Source organism: Rutilus rutilus, assembly GCF_951802725.1.
Source record: "Rutilus rutilus genome assembly, chromosome: 13".
NCBI lineage: Eukaryota > Metazoa > Chordata > Actinopteri > Cypriniformes > Leuciscidae > Rutilus > Rutilus rutilus.
In genome coordinates, this window is record NC_140218.1 from 20,179,878 (window position 1) to 20,196,942 (window position 17,065).

Consider the following 17,065-nt stretch of genomic DNA (forward strand, 5'->3'; position numbering starts at 1 on the left):
GTACAAATGGGCTAAAATTCTTCACAAACTGATCTGCTACGACAATTGTTTTGTACGTTATAGTGGACTACTATACTATAATTCTATCAACACCCTAAATCCATATTTAATTTTTTCGTATTCATTTATTTACTTGGAAAGTGGTATGTCTCATTACCGTGTCTGTCATTATCGTAAACTTCCTTACATATACTTGGATGTTTGAAATTGATTTGAGTGATAACTTCTCTTTTTGGTCAGTGCATCACCAGTTGCATAATGAACCAAAAAGTGCAGTAAAAATTGTACACAAAAAACACTACTGTTTATAAGGCTAACAGACAATTCATACTTCAAGTAGGGATAGCAATTGGAACATTCTGTGCTCACATGCAAAACCAAAACTATGTCCTTAAATGGGTATCTATCCCTCTGACATTATCATATACACATCTCTTTGGATCCCAGATTAACCTTTGAATTCTTTTAAAGTCTGTTTCCTCTGAGAACAGGAAATACAATGAAGACCAGTATTAAACTAATGTGAACTGCTGGGCAAGTGAGCTTTATTAAACACTGTTTACGTGTCAAAAATAAAAGTCTTAAAGTGCAAACCTAAAAGTCAGGGTCATGTGGGATCGAATTGGATCCTTGAGACATTCCTATGAATGAAACCATCATTTCTTCTCATCCCGTAGGCTTTGTTGGATAGGAACGTGGTGCTTATTAATGGCCATGGTTAAGGATGACCACAGAAATCCTGCCAGTGTTAGACGATGTGCTGTGGCTGTGTCCGAGGTCATTCACTAATTCATTGCCGTTTCTGGCAGTTTTAGAGATATAAAGGGGGAATAGATCTGTTGAGAGGCTGACCCATCCATTAAGAAGAAATTGGGGTCAGATATAGCATGAAGCTTATAACCGAAATAAATCTATTTCTTTTTATAGAAAAATGTAAGACTCAATAAACAGCATGAAGTGACAACAAAGAATTTACACTTTCAAAATAGTCCAGGAAAGCCAAACTTTGCCTGGAATTCCACTCTGTAATTTTCCTTTCGGAGTGATGGATTCCCAAATACTATAATGAGCATTTCAGTGCACACTTTTTTTGGGGGGGGGGGGGGGGGGGGGGGCAAATGTGGTCCATTTTAGAGCAAAAAGATCTTTGGAATCTGATCAATAATTATCATTCCGGCAGCAGAGTCTCTCATCTAAGTTTGGATTTTAGAGCTTAAAGTAGTTAACAGTTTTATTATATATTATGACACTACTGGTAGTATATTAGTCTAGTTCCATTCTGTGTAACTGTTTAAAATATATCCCAAAAAATTGTGTGAACTTCAAGTAATAAAAACCCTGAATGAATACTATCGTCGCATGCACTGATGTGGTGCATGGATGTATACAACATGATTACAAACAGCAGGTCCACATTATAAGAAATGTTGACCGGGCTGAAAGGTTAATAAACACAACAGTGAGAAAAAGGACGTCTAAAACAGCTGCTGCTAAAAATATTTTCACGCCAGATCAGATCATGCATGAAAATACAACATCGGATCAGCCTACATAATAAAAAGCTGCTCAAAATAAGATTAGTTTGTAGCCCATTTCATCTCTGAAATATTTATCTAGGAGCCCTTTGCAAGAATGTTTTCCCGGATTTCTGCAAGAACTGCGTGTTTGTTTTACAGTATTACATAAGCTTTAAGCATTACTCTCTAATAAGGATGAAATTACTTACACCTTAGTTGGCCTTAGGACGTCCTGGCAGCTGGCCAAGTTACTGGCACACTGCTGGATCTGAAAACACAAGAAACACATTTCTGAAGGCCAGACATTGCATTCTGTTTAATAGCCTGTCTTGCTTGCACTTATAGTTAATTGCAAATACCTGTAGTATTATATAAAAGTTATGAAGGTCTATAAAGTTTATAAAAAATGTAAAGCTGTCAAATGAAGGCTACAAAGTTTGGAATTTATTGGAAAGTACTGTGGAAATAACTGATCCCATATTTTGAACGCCTACCTTTTGTAGCCAATTATATACTGACATTGTTAAGGATTTATTTTTATTTTCTTCAAGTTTGTGTTTTTACAGTTTTGGGAAAAGATCGTGATATTATTAAGTAATGTTACTAAATCTTGAAAAGGCCATTTTTATGATTACGACTTTGACTTGTCACTTCGGTCATATCGGAGTTTTACTGCCCTCAAGTGTTTATTAGTCAGAACTGCAATTTTTCTTTCACCTTATAAAGAAGCACTTATCTAAAATGTCAAGTAGCCTATTTAAATAAGTAAAAAAATATTTTAAAAAAACTGACAAACGGTTAATGGAACTAGAGGCTATTGCAATTTTCAGTGATTCAATAACATTGCTGTTTCTCAAGGAAAAATGTCAAAGGAAATGAAATAGACTTCTCCATCAGAGGGACAAGAATCATTTCTGGCTATTCATGGAGACACCATGCACACCACGGAAAATCAAGAGCAGTAGTTGCAAACAGTCTGAAATTAGTGTGTTCAGTTCAGTGAGTCTCAGAATCATTTCAGCTAGTCGTTAGGCGTGTCCCCACTCCCCAGCTTAAGATTCCAATATCTAAGATTCACCCATGCTTTTTCAAGGAAAGAAAATATTGTTCATCAAAACTAACTGCAAAACTGTAGGCTAGGCTACTGTAGAACGCCAAAGTGCGCATTAAGATATGATCAAATGTGGTAGGCTAGGCCTATAGCTACTACAACAAATGGTGCAATTTCAAAGTATTATGACTGAATACATTTTTTTTGAATGAGTAAAACTATAAATTTCCATTAGATAAAATATTATGCAAGAAATAATGGGAGGTATTTGTAAGGCAACATTTCCAGTCTTATAACATTAATAATCTTAAATAGGAAAACAATATTTTGTACATGTAGGCCAACATGTAGGCCTAAGTTACGTATTGGCATAAAGTTGGGAAATAACGTTACACCATTATTACAACGGATTTTAACAGTAATTAAACTTACCTCTGAATTTCTGTGATTCTTCATCTTCAGTGACCAGCTTATTTTATCTTTTATCTCCGTCGTCAAGGTCTGAACCGAGAAAGCCATCATGTCATAACCTTCCTTGTTCATGCGGGCTAAAGGTTAAAGGGGTGGTTCGTGGTTGATTATGATATCACTTTTCTAACTTTAGTTAGTGTGTAATGTTGTTGTTTGAGCATAAACAGCATCTGCAAAGTTACAACGCTCAAAGTTCAAAGCAAAGGGAGATATTTTCTTTTAAAGAAATTGCTTTTTAAGGACTACAACAAACGGCTGGTAGGAACTACACGACATTCCTCCCGGGTTAGTGACATCACTAACTCTAAAATGTACATAAACCCCGCCCCCGGGAACGCGATTTATAGATTATCATGATGACAAAATATGCTAATCAATGACTAGAAGATAACTACACATAAGTTACATTAAATTCATCAACTAACCAATCAGAAATGTCCTGTTGCTTCTACGTCACTTTTTCTTGAGTCTCTCCATCATTGTCTGACTCCAGTTTGAACATAAAAGGCTAAAATTTTAGAAATTTTCAGTGCATGTGTGTGTGAGGTAAAAGGACACAAGTTGTTCAGCAGCGTTTTTTTTTTTTTTTTTTTTTGCATTTAAAGGAACAGACACAAAAACGGTGCGTTTTTGCTCACCCTCAAAAAGTGACAATTTCAACATGCTATATAAAAATATCTGTGGGGTATTTTGAGCTAAAACTTCACATACACACTCTGGGGACATCAAAGACTTATTTTACATCTTGTGAAAAGGGCATTATACCACCCCTGGTGGAATCATGAAAGACATTTGTAGGATAACTTATTAGTTCCTTGAGGTGTAAATATGAACCGTTAGGGTACAACCACAGCATTTGTACCCAAAGCGTTCACAAATGGACCCTAACGGTACACTTTTTTCAGACAATGCACAACGATTTGCATGCAGAAAGTACCTCAGACTTTCAAAATGTTATCAATGAGAGTGTGCAAAAGATATTTTACACAAATACACTTGTGTAAGCCTATAATGATTTAGCTGTGGTGGGGACACATTTTGTTGGAAATTGCATACATACATCATTCCCCTGTGTCGCTGTCACGTCATATCTGTACACAAAGAAAAGTATCTCTTTCAGAGTGAAACTAAAAGCTTGTAGTCAGAACGGCTTGTGGCCACTTTTGTTTACCGTTTATGACTGTTATTTTAGTTATACCTTTCAGGGAGTAAGGCTATTTTCTGCATACATTTTTCATAACAAATAATTTCTTACTGCACCTAAAACCTCTACTCTTAACTTTTTCTCCTTTTGTCTTTCATGTGTTGTTTATATGGAATATTATTGTCTTTCATAAACATGTTGTTGTTCACCTTCAGTGTCCAATTTTTCATTACCTACAAGTCACTTGTAACACAGTTATTAATTACTAACTGTTCTCTAACTGTTATCTTTCTTGATATTAAATTAGTTTATCTTGTGTAAGTCTGGTGCTGTGTAGTATTTTAAATTTCTTACAAAGTTTTCACAGTCACTTACATAGAAAATAAAAGAAAATGACAGTAGATGAGCCTTTGTGAGACTATAGCCTTACTGTAGGCCTGATATATTCTTATTCCACAGAGTAAAGTACACTGAAGAACAGTTGCTTGTTACAAGTGTGCAAATGAGACTGTAGGAAAGAAAATGGCAACATATTGTACATACTATAACAGTCACATGCATTCACAGCTAAAACAGATTTCACATGATGGATTGATAGTGCCTCTTAAACCAACCTTTTGAAACAGTACAAAAACATACCATACACAGAGACTGAGCTCACACTTATGTTTCACCTAAATTTTCTTGTGTTTCTTTACTTTCGTTACAAGTTTCCCCTTCTCCTCATTTCTTTCTTTCTTTCTTTCTTTTTTAAATTTTTTCAGCCAACATGGTCAGCTGATCTAAATAAACCCTTTCCTTTCCACCCCAGTCCTCTGTTCGAAGGCGTTTGCACAGGGGATGTTGTCTCAGTGGACGTAGATGTGTTATTATCCGGGGAAGATTGGCGGACAAGAAGCTCCTTAAACACTGAGTGCATCATGTGATGCACTTCCTGCAAGATATGGTAGACAAAAGCACACTTTAGTAGGGGGAGGGAGGAGATCTCATTGGTATTATAACTGGGATTTAAACATCCTGACCTTATCCACTTCTACTCCGAGTTCCTCTCTGCTTCCCCCCTCGTTAGTGGATCGTCTCATTTGAGGGCTGTCAAAGTTATAAATTGACTGATTTAGTCATTATTCCATGACATCATCTGTGACATTAAAATCTCCATAATGCCAAACAAACCAATTACACACTCTAATGTTTTCCGCAGAGCCCCTGGAGAAGTTCCTGTCTGTATATATTGTCCTGTGGGTATTTGTAACGAAACCTTTCCAGAAGTGACATGGCTGGGTCCGACCCCGGCTTTGTCACTTGTGACCTTGAGCCTAGAAAACGAATACAGATAAAATGATTCTCATAGTTTATCTAGTTACTGAATCATTAGTCATCATTATGCAATAAGAATGATGATTCATTCTTTGGTCATCATTATGTAGCAAGAATGAGGTTCACATACGTAGATAATATGCTTGTTTGATTTGCTGTATTTGTATAAACTCTGTACAAGTCACATACTAAACAGAATATAATAACAAAGCTATCCTCCACACATTACAATATGTGAGTGTTTTACCGTGTACTTTGCTCTGTTTTCATCTCTTCCTCTGTCTGCTGTCTACCACAGCTGGATTTCAGAGTTTCCTTCCCTTTCTGATCTTGGCCTCCATCCACACTGAGCAACATAGAGGGAGAGAATTGAGGAGTGTAATGACTCTCTGGACTGTGGTTTGTAGTAACTGATTGTGGCTTTGACTCAATAGTGATTCATGAGACACAAGTCAATTCTTCTAAATGCGTTCAATTTATATAACACCCAATAAAGTTCTACAACTCTAAAAGGCTCTAAAAACTCTAAAAGACATATTTATGTGGGCTTGAATGAAGTATAGAATATTGCAAAGGTTTTTTTTTATTAAAAAGTTATTAATGAGAGAGAATTTATGTCTTATATCTGTCTTTATATCTGTCGGGATGGATATTGGGGATAATTACCCAATAAAGTTATGCAACTCCAACAGGCGGTGACATAAATGGATGTAGAAATCCACTGACCATGGGAAATCAAGTATATAAAGAAGTGAAATCAGTAAGTAGTTTCTTCAGTTGACCATTTGCTTAGCTCCACCCCCTTGGTTACTGTTCTTCACGTCCCACGGGATTGAATTTCAGTATAATGTGCAAATATTTGTGAGGGCTAGAATGAAGTGTAGCATTGCAAAGCATCTTTATCCACATTTTTCTTTAAATTGTTAAAAGCGGCCATGCATTTAGAGATAAAAAAAAACCTACCTTTGCACACTAATATATTTATTTGGGATGAGCCCCTTTGTCCCATTCACCTCCCCTCTCCACCAATCAGAGGAGGCTTTGCTGTATAGGATGAAGCGGTCCCCGTGTTTAAAGGACAGCTCTGCTGAAGAACGGCCTGTGTAGTCAAACAAGGCCACTCCACGCAGCTCTGCACATCAAAAACAAGACAGAGAAATTAGTTTAGTTCTACTCACCCAATGTTGAGAGTAAACTATGTCAAACTTACCGTCTTTTCCTTCTTTTGTTTCGCCATCACCTTCCTCTGTTACAGTCTCACTGTAGGCATAAGAAATATTAAGTCAAGTCAATTTTATTTGTATAGTGCTTTTCATAATACACATTGTTTCAAAGCATATTAATAGAAAATCATGATGTCAATGTTTCTAATATTTTAATATCTTCAATTTATAGTCACATTTAGCGGATTAGAGCTGGGCGATAATCTAGTTTTACATTTTACGATCATGTAAACAATCAAGTAGATAAGATTTGTTATATAGTACATATTGCTTATTGTGATACCGTATGTATGCAGGGTAAAATTGCGGGATATATCCAGCTCTATAGAGCTGTGCCTGGTCCTGCAGATTTGCTTTATCAGGAAGATCAGGCCCTTCCAATCAGAGCATGCTACACAAATTCTTGCCCAAGCTCTTGTTCTATCCAGACTGGACTATTGTAATGCTCTTTTGGCAGGCCTTCCAGCATGTACTGTCAAACCTCTGCAACTGATCCAGAATGCAGCAGCGAGAGTGGTGTTTAACGAGCCGAACAGAGCGTACATCACACCTCTCTTTATCAATTTGCCAATAGCCAATAGCCGCTCGTAGGAACAACCACTGGCTCTGTACCCCTATACCTAAACTCACTACTTAAGACTTATGTGCCCTTCAGAAGCTTGCGTTCTGCAAGTAAAAGAGGCAACATCCCAAAGACGCACAAAATCACTTTAACGGCCCTTTACCTTGACTGTTCCATGCTGTTGGAATGACCTGCCTAACTCAACCCGTCTTTAGCCATTTTCAAGAAGCCTTTTTCGTCTGCACTTGACCAGTTAAATTTAACATTTACTATTCTATTATATTTCCATTCTATCTATTTTTTTTATTTATTTAAAAAAAAGTTGCTACATGTACTGTGCAATACAAACTGGGATTAGTCACAGCACATATTGTTGCTTCCAACAGCTTCTAACTACTAACACTAGTATTATTGAATTTTTAATAATGAAAATGCGTTTGAAATGTTTTGAATTGAAATATTCACAGCTTAAATATTCAACCATGCTGAATTTCAGCCCATAAAAATGCAAGCCCTAAAAATACAATGCATTAAAATGCAAGAATGGAAAATACAAGGTATATTTTTACAAGTAGTGCAATTCAACAGGCTTTTTTTGTTTCAAGAACATTTGGCATTATTTTACATCCATATATATCACTTTACGTGAGTAAACTGTACGTATGTAAATAAAGTTGGATATGCTTATATTTTAAATATCAAGCATGCTTAAAAGATTTTTGCCTTATGCTGTTAGCACATATGTGTTTGTGTGTGTGTGCGCACTAAAGGGATGGAGCTTAATTCTCACCAGTCTTCTTCTTCCAATGCCATGCACTTTTCATACACTGGCCCGGGTAATTCATTCTGGCTAGGGAAGATACTCTCATGTTGGATAATGATACTCTTGACCAGGGCATTGATGCGCTGAAGCTCTGATGCATCACCATTATCTGGCCCCCTCACTAGACTTGGCCCAAAGCACACTGCCAGGTTATAGGGCTGCATCATGTTCTCATCACTGTACTGGGAGACACTTTACACACACACATACAAACATTAAGATGCGTTGATTTCATGACAGAAAAAAGGCCAACACCCAGTGACACCCTGTGATACTCACTGGTGAAGAAATGCAAAAATATATCTCATGACAATGATGAGCGTGGAAGGATATGTGGAGATGACGCACTTCAGCTGTGTTACTTTTTTTGTTTCGTCATCTATTTCTGAAAGAGAGGGAAAGTTAAAGACACCATGAAATTTATTCATTATTCATTGCTGCAATTAAATGCAGAAATGCATTTAAAACGGACAGGTTTCCTTTTGTATCAATTTATTAACTAATAAAATAAATTGTTCACTAAAATAATAATTGACTGCCAATAACCAGAAGCAAATCAATAGTAGCAGCATTTTTATATATATATATATATATATATATATATATATATATATATATATATATATATATACAGTATATATATATATTAAGGACAATATATATTGGACAATATATAGTTTTTTTTAATTGAAAATAAAAAAATGGCCAAAAATATATATAGGAAATATAACTACACTAGCAATGTGTATTTATAATAAATTTTGGCCTTTTTTTAATATATATAAAAATATATTTATATATATATATATATATATATATATAGAGAGAGAGAGAGAGATAATTTCTTTCTTTTCTTTTTTCTTTTTTTAAAGTAATGTACTAATCGTAGTGTAAAGCAATTTTCTGGATTTTTAATTAGGCACTGTTTTAATTAGGAACTATTAAAAGTTCTTAAAAAATGGAACAGCACCATGTAAACTGAAGGCTACTCGCTAACTATAAAATGAGATCTTCAATTTGTCCCTGCCCAAATTTCAACAGGAAACCTTATAACTAGAAAGAAAAGCACATTCAAAACATTTCATTGAATGTTTAAACAGTCATGTCTGAACTCACATACATTATACAAAACAAACAAGCACGTAATAGTGTGGTAAAGTCCTCTTACGCCCGCATTCCATCAGTTGGTCATAACTGTCCTCAGGAAAGAGGGGTTTCTCTAGTCCTCTAAAATAAAGTTTCAGCACTCCAGCCACAGAGTCCATGTCACATCCCCCATCAGCAAGGGGGTCATCGCCTATGAATAATTACGAAAAAATCACAGCCTATTACTAATGCTCAGTGAAAGGAAGGAGAATATCATCACTCAGTGCACATACCTTTCTCAAACGCATCCTTCAATTGATTCACCACCATCTGAGATCCCGGCACTCTGAACAATCCCTCATGATGTAAGCCTTACCAGAGAAAAGGGTGAATGGGTTAGAAAACCAGTGATTAAGATGGAAAGAATTGTAGAAAAAAAAAGAATTATCTACTGATTTACCATTGAGGTTGATGAACCGAATGCAGTTTTCCACCACTGCAGGAATGAGCTGTCCTGATGCCTAATAGGGACGAAACACTGAGTGAGTCAGATGCCTTGAACTGTTCTGAGTAAATCCAGAGCACTTCTGAGAGATTTACTTGGATGTATGATATTAGATCCCCACTGAAGAGCTTCTGGTTGATCTGGGCACCGGGGTTAGTCTTTTTATGACGCACAGATCTTTTGGAGCATGTTCTAATTAAACAGAAATGTTTAATTTAATCAACACTAAAACTAAAAACAGACCATTTTACTTTCACTATAACCAATTAAAATGCAGGAATTTTACCATTTGCCAATTTTGCCATATATATCTTTATAAATTATGTGACATACATATATATATATATATATATATATATATATATACACACACACACATATATATATATTTCCAGCCATTACCTCTTGTAGGATGTCAGTTAAAGAAAGCCTTGTTTCCTTACCTGGAATGAGCTACATCAACACTTTCAGCTGATAACAAAAAAGAACAAAAATCAATGGTCTTCGCTTTACAACAATTTCTGTATAGATAGGAAACATTATTCTACCTTTTTGAATGGCAACCTTTAGCAGGTCATGTTTGGCCTCCAATTTTGATATTAAAGAGCTGCTGCATAGATGGTCTCTGACTTTCTGCAACATCATAAAGTCATAGTAAATAAAAATATTACTATAAAGTCATAGTATTAGAAAAAGTCAGACAAAAACAGTAATGAAGACAAATAGAGTAATAGTAATAATTGTATGAAATAATACATATTTAAATTTCTAAACGTGATAGAAATGTATTATTTAAATTATATTATAGTAAATATATTAAATATTTACCATAATCATATTTTTATAATAATTATAATATTTTATATTTAATATTATAAATATATATATAAAAACAGCATTACAAATATTGAATATATATATATATATATTTACATTTATTTATATATATATATATATATATATATATATATATATATATAATTGAATTATGTTTAATATATTAAATATTCAATAATATTCAATAAGTGTTCAATAATGGATTTCTATTTTAATATATTTAAAATTCTGTGAAAGCAAAGCTGAATTAAAGGAATCACTCCAGTCTTCAGTGTCACATGATCCATCAGAACAGGAATGTTGAAAACAGTTGTGCTGCTACTTTTTTTGTTGAAACCGTGATAATTTTTTATTATCTTTGGTGAACAGAAAGTTCTAAATAACTAAATCATAATTTGTTTTGATTACCGTGAAATAGAAACTCTCAGTGTCCGGAAGGCTGGCTCTGCGCTTCATCTGATAGTTCTTACTGATTGATGTATCACTGTTCCCCTCTGGTGATAACGGGCTGCTGGGAAAGTCTGGGATGGATCCAAAGGTGTCCTCAACAATACCATCCAGCATGGAATTTTGGGCCGACTGAAGTAATTTGCCGGACTGCAATATTTTTTATGTATATTCATGTTTAGATGAACCAGAACCAAAGAGTACTCATAAATACAGAATCTATTCATCCAAATATCACTACATCTATCCTGTCATTTGACAGTAGTGCTACATACATAATAATCATTTGTGTGATTCAGTGGGGTTTGTGTACCTCCTCAACCTCCGTGGTGACTGAAGACAGCCTAGACTGCAGCTGCTGGAAGCGAGTCACCAGCTCGCTCATCATCTCACACTTTGCAGACACCTCAACCACCTGGAAGAGGACACATATAAGCAACTGCACATTTTTACACTTATGTACATAGACGTTTTATCACGCAGTACCTGGTCGCCTTCATAGGGTTGGTACTGAAAGCGCAGGGGCAGGCAAAAGGCTGAGATGTTGGCCTGCATGAGAGTGTCTCTGTCCTGGTTCTGGTTCAGCTCTGAGACAGTTGTGTCCAGCTGCTGCAGCCCGGAGCTCAAGTTCTGCTGGCCCCATTGGCGACTGGTCAGGTAAAAACGGAACACCTTGGATATGGACTGGTGGTAACCCAGATCACAGCACTGAGAGGGCATGCAATGAGAGGTTGAATTATACCTGCTCAGTACAAAAACCTGATCATATAGAGGTAATACAAAGAAACTCACATCTACGAGAGTGGAGAGATCCTGAAGGTAGTATTTGTTCATGCATGCATTTGCTGCAGCCAAGTTGAGCAGGTAGTCATTGCGTGCTTTTGTGCTCTTAAGCTGAATTTCTTGAACTTTACTTTGCCTCTATGCACACATAAAGGTGAAATGTAACCTCAGAAGTTACTGGAACAATAATTTATCCACACACAAACAGGGTTGCACTACTTAACCACAACAACCAAACACTCTGCTTTGCAATCTGCCGCAATCACATGCAAAGAACACTTGCCCCACATCACTGCACAGAGGAAAATGCTGCCCATGTGCATGCAGGCAAAGCACTGTAATATGCGATTGTTTCCTTGATTTTGTACTATATTCAATACAAGTTAAGCTAAAGTCAACATGGCATTACGCTGATTAACACAAAAAAATAATTCAACTCATGCGTTAATTTTCTTTAAAGTCACATTAAAATCGGCGGGGGGGGGGGGGGGGATTTTGCGGGGGATTTTGCAGGGGATTTTGCAGTATTTATTATAAATGATTTATCCATGAACATCATTATTTGTTTTGTTTTTTAAATTCATGTTAAATTCAAGCATTCTTATGTTAAAACTTGTGCATTATTTGATCTGTATAAAGTTCTCCTCATATCTACGATTGGTTAAGGGTTTTAGGCATTATGTTGTAATGGCAACAAAGTTGTTGGGTTGTTGGACATACATTTACAGAGTAAGTAACTTTTATGGTCACTCCCCTTTTAAACCGGTTAGATTACATTGATTCAGTAGTAATTTAGTTACTAAACAAGGGAACTAATTTTTCATTTGTGGCCACAATATCTTCCCCCTCCGTTTTGTTTACAATGTTGGCGCTATACAAATTCGCCACATTCACTTCCATGAAAAGTGCTTCACTGTAACCCAGATTTGTCCATCATTTTTTTAAGAAGGAAGGACAAGTGGAAATTCTTCTTTTTTTTGGGTAATCAACATTATGCCACAAGTGCAGTAGATTGAGTTTAACTTGTATAGAACCTTAAATATATCTTTAATTTTAACCATTTCATTCACAACCATTTTATATTTTGGTATTAAAAAGGAAGTATACTTTCTCTATTTGTCGTTCCATCTTTTTAGAAGCACTTTGTTTTTGCTTTTCCTCCAGTCTGACTGCTTCCTTTAGTTTGCCTTCTGCGGACAGGAACTCAGAATAGTACTGGTAATATGTCTTCAAGGTCTGATTTCCACAAACATAGGAATGAGATTTGCAATCCATTAACTGTAAATGCATGTTTACAATCGATTCTGAAAGAAACGTGGCTTGATGAGAGGAATGAGGGGTTAAACTGACCGTTTGAAGTTCTGTGGTGACCTTCAGAAGTCCATCCTGTAACTGGGTGTAAATGTCCCTGCTCTGAAACATATAAATAATGAAAAAAGAGACATGATTGGTAAATGATTGTCTTAGTAACACTGTATTACAACGTCAGGAGGGTGGCCGGTGACTGTGCTAAAGGTGTTATGTTTCTGTGCACTGTCTGCAAAGTGTCTGTGCAAAGGAAGCCACGTGTACAGTTAGAACGGGGCATGCATGTGTGGGTGTTCATGTCTGCAAATGTGTAAGGATGTAAAAATGTATGTGTGTACCCGTTTGGCCAGGCGTTGGGCATGTTCAACACAGTGTGAAAGCTGCTGAGGCAGAATGTTGATGTAGCTGTCACTCAAGTAACTGTGATCTCTGCTCTCCTGACGTGTTTGTGTCAACAGCACCTGCCAGCAGTTAACCACTGACTGATGGCTGGGCTCCTTCCTGAGAGTGATAGGAACAAAGAGCTATCAAGTTCCTGATACACAGCAATCTATGTATGTACATCAGTTTAGAAACCTTTGCCATTTCAAAATTTGAGGTCAACAAGTTTTTTTAGTTTTTTTAATTAAATTAATGTTTTTGATCAGTAAGGATCAAAAGTAAAGATTTTTACATTGATACAAAGAATTCTCTCTCGAATAAATGCCGTTCTTTTAACCGTACTATTCGTTAAAGAAACCTGAAAAAATGTAAGATGGTTTCCACAAAAATATTAAGCAGTACAACTGTTTTCAACATTGATAAGAAATCTTGTTTAAGTGACAAATCAGCATATTAGAATGATTTCTGAAGGATCATGTGACACTGAACACTGGAGTAATGGTTACTGAAAGTTAAGTTTGCCATCACAGCAATAAATTACATTTTAAAAGATGTTCAAACAGAGTTAAAGAGACACTTTCAATTATAATCTTATTTAACAGTATTACTGTTTTACTGTATTAATGATCAAATAAATGCAGCCTCGGTGAGCATAAAATGATTTTTCACCGAGCCCAAACTTTTGATCGTGTGCGTATGTGTTTTGTGAAAGTTCTTAAACATAAATTGCCCTTACAAGCTTTTTAAGCCATTTTTGGGCCACTGTTTGTACAGAATTCATTTATAAGTTGATAACAATTTTATGTAATAATGGTGATCTGTTCTTTGTATATTCTCACTTCTTGGTTCTAGAGGAGAACCTGTCACACAGCTTGTCCAGTGAGCGGGCGTACTCTCCCTCGATCTCGCCCCGTCTGCGCAAATAATCAATCAGATCTTGAAACACCTGAGTCTTCTGCTCCACCTGACCGTCAAATATCCTCAACTGCTCCGCCAGCTGCAAACGCACCTCTAGAGAAGAGAAAGAGAGAACAATTATATTGGTATAGTTCCTCTTTATCAATCTGTTTCATATGACATTGTGTCAAAAAACAATTAACTATTAACATGTTGATTTCACAAAGATGGGAGGCAATAAGGATTGGTTATCTTTGTCAAATCTGTCTTGTGATGGTGGAAGTACATGCAAAAACTTGCAGCAGATTTCATCTCATTGGAAAGCAGTCAGTTGGGTTCCATTTTCTATTCCTCAGAACGTTTATTGAGTATTTAGTGTTTGAACATCCATTACCTTTAATCTGTGTGTCGTAGTCCGCTGTCACCACTCTGTCCCTCCTCAGCTTGACGTGGGATGACATTGTAGCTCCAACTAGGTGAGATTCTGCTTCGAACATGTCATATAGAAGTAAGTTTGAAGATATACACTTGAAACATATTTTCATTGGCAATGTATGCTTTTAGTTCAATCATGACAACTCTCGGGATAGTTTGTAAAACATTTTCTTAATGTAAATAGAATGTGTTTGGTCTTGGCAGACTAGATCTGCTACGCTGCTGCTGGTGCAGAGGAAGTACGACTTGCTTCTGCTAAATTCTCGGACCGTTAAATTAATGGAAACAACTAGAGAGAGGGAGACCCCTGTTGCAGATCTAGACATGTGGTGCTGAGGCGGCGGAGGCCTAGAATAAGAATTACCATGAGATCTTGGTCATAAAGGGAAATGATAATGGATGTGAAATCGCTGATTAACTGAGAATGTTACATTGAATGAACCAATTAGAACATGAATAGAGTTTCATGACTGAACTATCTATACAACTGAATTTTAATGTGGACAAAAAGGCATTATTCATATTTTCCTTTAATCCATTTAAGCTCCAAGATCAATCACAAAATCAAATCCATATTCAGATATCTTTGGCTTTAAGATAATATGGACTATGATAATCACTCAAATTTAATTGTCCACAATTAACACAAGACAACTTACCTTTGTATACAATAAGTATATAAAGAAGTCCTGAGAATCTATCCAATCAATTCACAATAGGATTCTCAGCATTTATTGTCATAGTAAAATGTCTTGGATAACACCTCTCTTCAAAAACTTGCACTGGTTGCACATAAACTTGCACAAATTGCCGGTCGCATCAAATTTAGGCACTGATATTTTCGCACCGAACAACCACTGGCTCTGCACCCCTATACCTAAACTCACTACTTAAGACTTATGTGCCCTTCAGAAGCTTGCGTTCTGCATGTGGAAAAGGCAACATCCCAAAGACGCACAAAATCACTTTCACGGGCCTTTACCTTGACTGTTCGCTGGTGGAATGACCTGCCTAACTCATTTTCATTTTCAAGAAATGGCTGAAGATGCATCTTTTTCGTCGTAATAATAACACTTACTATTATATAATATCTATAAGAACACCTTGATATGTGTACTGTGCCAGACTAACTGGGACTAGTCACAGCACATGCATATGCTCTATTGTTGATTTGATTGCTTCCATTGTTTTCCTCATTTGTAAGTCATTTGGATAAAAATTGCTAAATGATTCAATTAAATGTATATTCTGATTTAAAACAAACAGACACATTTAGATCTATAATATGCTATATCTAGTCATTTCTACATTTAAGACACTGCACTCATTCATGCTTGTCTGCTCATTGTAATCTCCAGCAAAAGTGTCCTCATTCAGCATGTGACAGGGGTCATTGGCCTGCCATGACCTACAGTACAGTAAATGTCCAGTCAGTGTACTGTTCAGTTTAGTGAACAAATTGCACTTCTAAAGTGTCAAAATGGGGAAGATAGTAGACTTCCTGTGTTAAGAGCAAATCAGACAGCAGCGGTAAACTCTCACCATGAGTCAAGACGACAGCACCCCCCTCCCCTCTCTCCTTCTATCATTCTTCACAGAAACTTCCTCATTTACATCTCTTGAAAATAGCCAAATGTCCACCAAAATATTTCGCTTTCATATCTTCAAATTTAATGTTAAATTTTCTTAACATAAGATGTATCTTTATTTACCCTTGCTGCCTTAGTTTAAAACTGTCTGTCTTTAAGAATACATATTATTTAAAAAATTTGTGGGAGTTACTTTTTAGAAATAAAACGGTTTGTAATATGCATTGCTAAAATTATATTGTCATATATTTTTAACCAAAAGTAATGTATGATAAAAATAACAACTACAAAAGCACAATCAAATGTTACAGAAAAAAGCATCTGTGCAATATCATGTTATTTTATAAGAAAAACCACAACACTTACCTTAGTAATACCTGCTGGTATTCACATTAGCATTCTCAGTATATCCACTTAAACAACTTCCACACAGTTATATTATCACTTGTCCAAACGGAAACACTGATAAACTCTTGTTTCCCTTTCACATAAACACAGTGAGATACAGAGAAAGACCAGACAGTTCTTCTCCTTCCTCACTCGGTCACTGTGTGCTGACAGTGAGTGTACTGAATGCGGAGTAAAACCTCACCTTATTGGCCCCTCCTCTCTAGTGCCTTCTCACTTTCACAAACACTATCTTTTCACTAAGGTTTCAAACAACTATTTTACTGTATTTGACAGGCTTT

General features: G+C 36.0%; 1 protein-coding gene across 1 annotated transcript; it reads right to left on the reverse strand.

Moving 5' to 3' along the window:
• Positions 1–4,588: 4,588 nt before the first annotated feature.
• On the reverse strand, positions 4,589–16,938 carry arhgap4a (Rho GTPase activating protein 4a). The gene is made up of 24 exons (XM_084427655.1): positions 16,743–16,938; positions 14,747–14,836; positions 14,295–14,466; positions 13,413–13,575; positions 13,117–13,179; positions 12,874–13,002; positions 11,776–11,904; positions 11,470–11,691; positions 11,297–11,398; positions 10,945–11,133; positions 10,248–10,332; positions 10,143–10,170; positions 9,795–9,891; positions 9,655–9,715; positions 9,488–9,565; positions 9,277–9,405; positions 8,388–8,493; positions 8,076–8,300; positions 6,711–6,760; positions 6,464–6,632; positions 5,748–5,846; positions 5,368–5,499; positions 5,206–5,272; positions 4,589–5,117 (listed from the first exon to the last, which is right to left on the reverse strand). Exons 2-24 carry the CDS (start codon positions 14,811–14,813, stop codon positions 4,944–4,946), a joined length of 2,736 nt encoding a protein of 911 aa, XP_084283781.1. The 5' UTR covers positions 14,814–14,836; positions 16,743–16,938; the 3' UTR covers positions 4,589–4,943.
• Positions 16,939–17,065: the final 127 nt, after the last annotated feature.

Excerpts from the sequence above, each read along its gene's own strand:
- arhgap4a (XM_084427655.1), bottom strand. The coding sequence starts at position 14,813 with ATGTCATCCCACGTCAAGCTGAGGAGGGACAGAGTGGTGACAGCGGAC. Across the intron at positions 10,333-10,944 it reads CTGAGAGTTTCTATTTCACG|AAAGTCAGAGACCATCTATG; the intron begins GTAATCAAAACA and ends ATGATGTTGCAG. Across the intron at positions 5,118-5,205 it reads TCGGAGTAGAAGTGGATAAG|GAAGTGCATCACATGATGCA; the intron begins GTCAGGATGTTT and ends CATATCTTGCAG.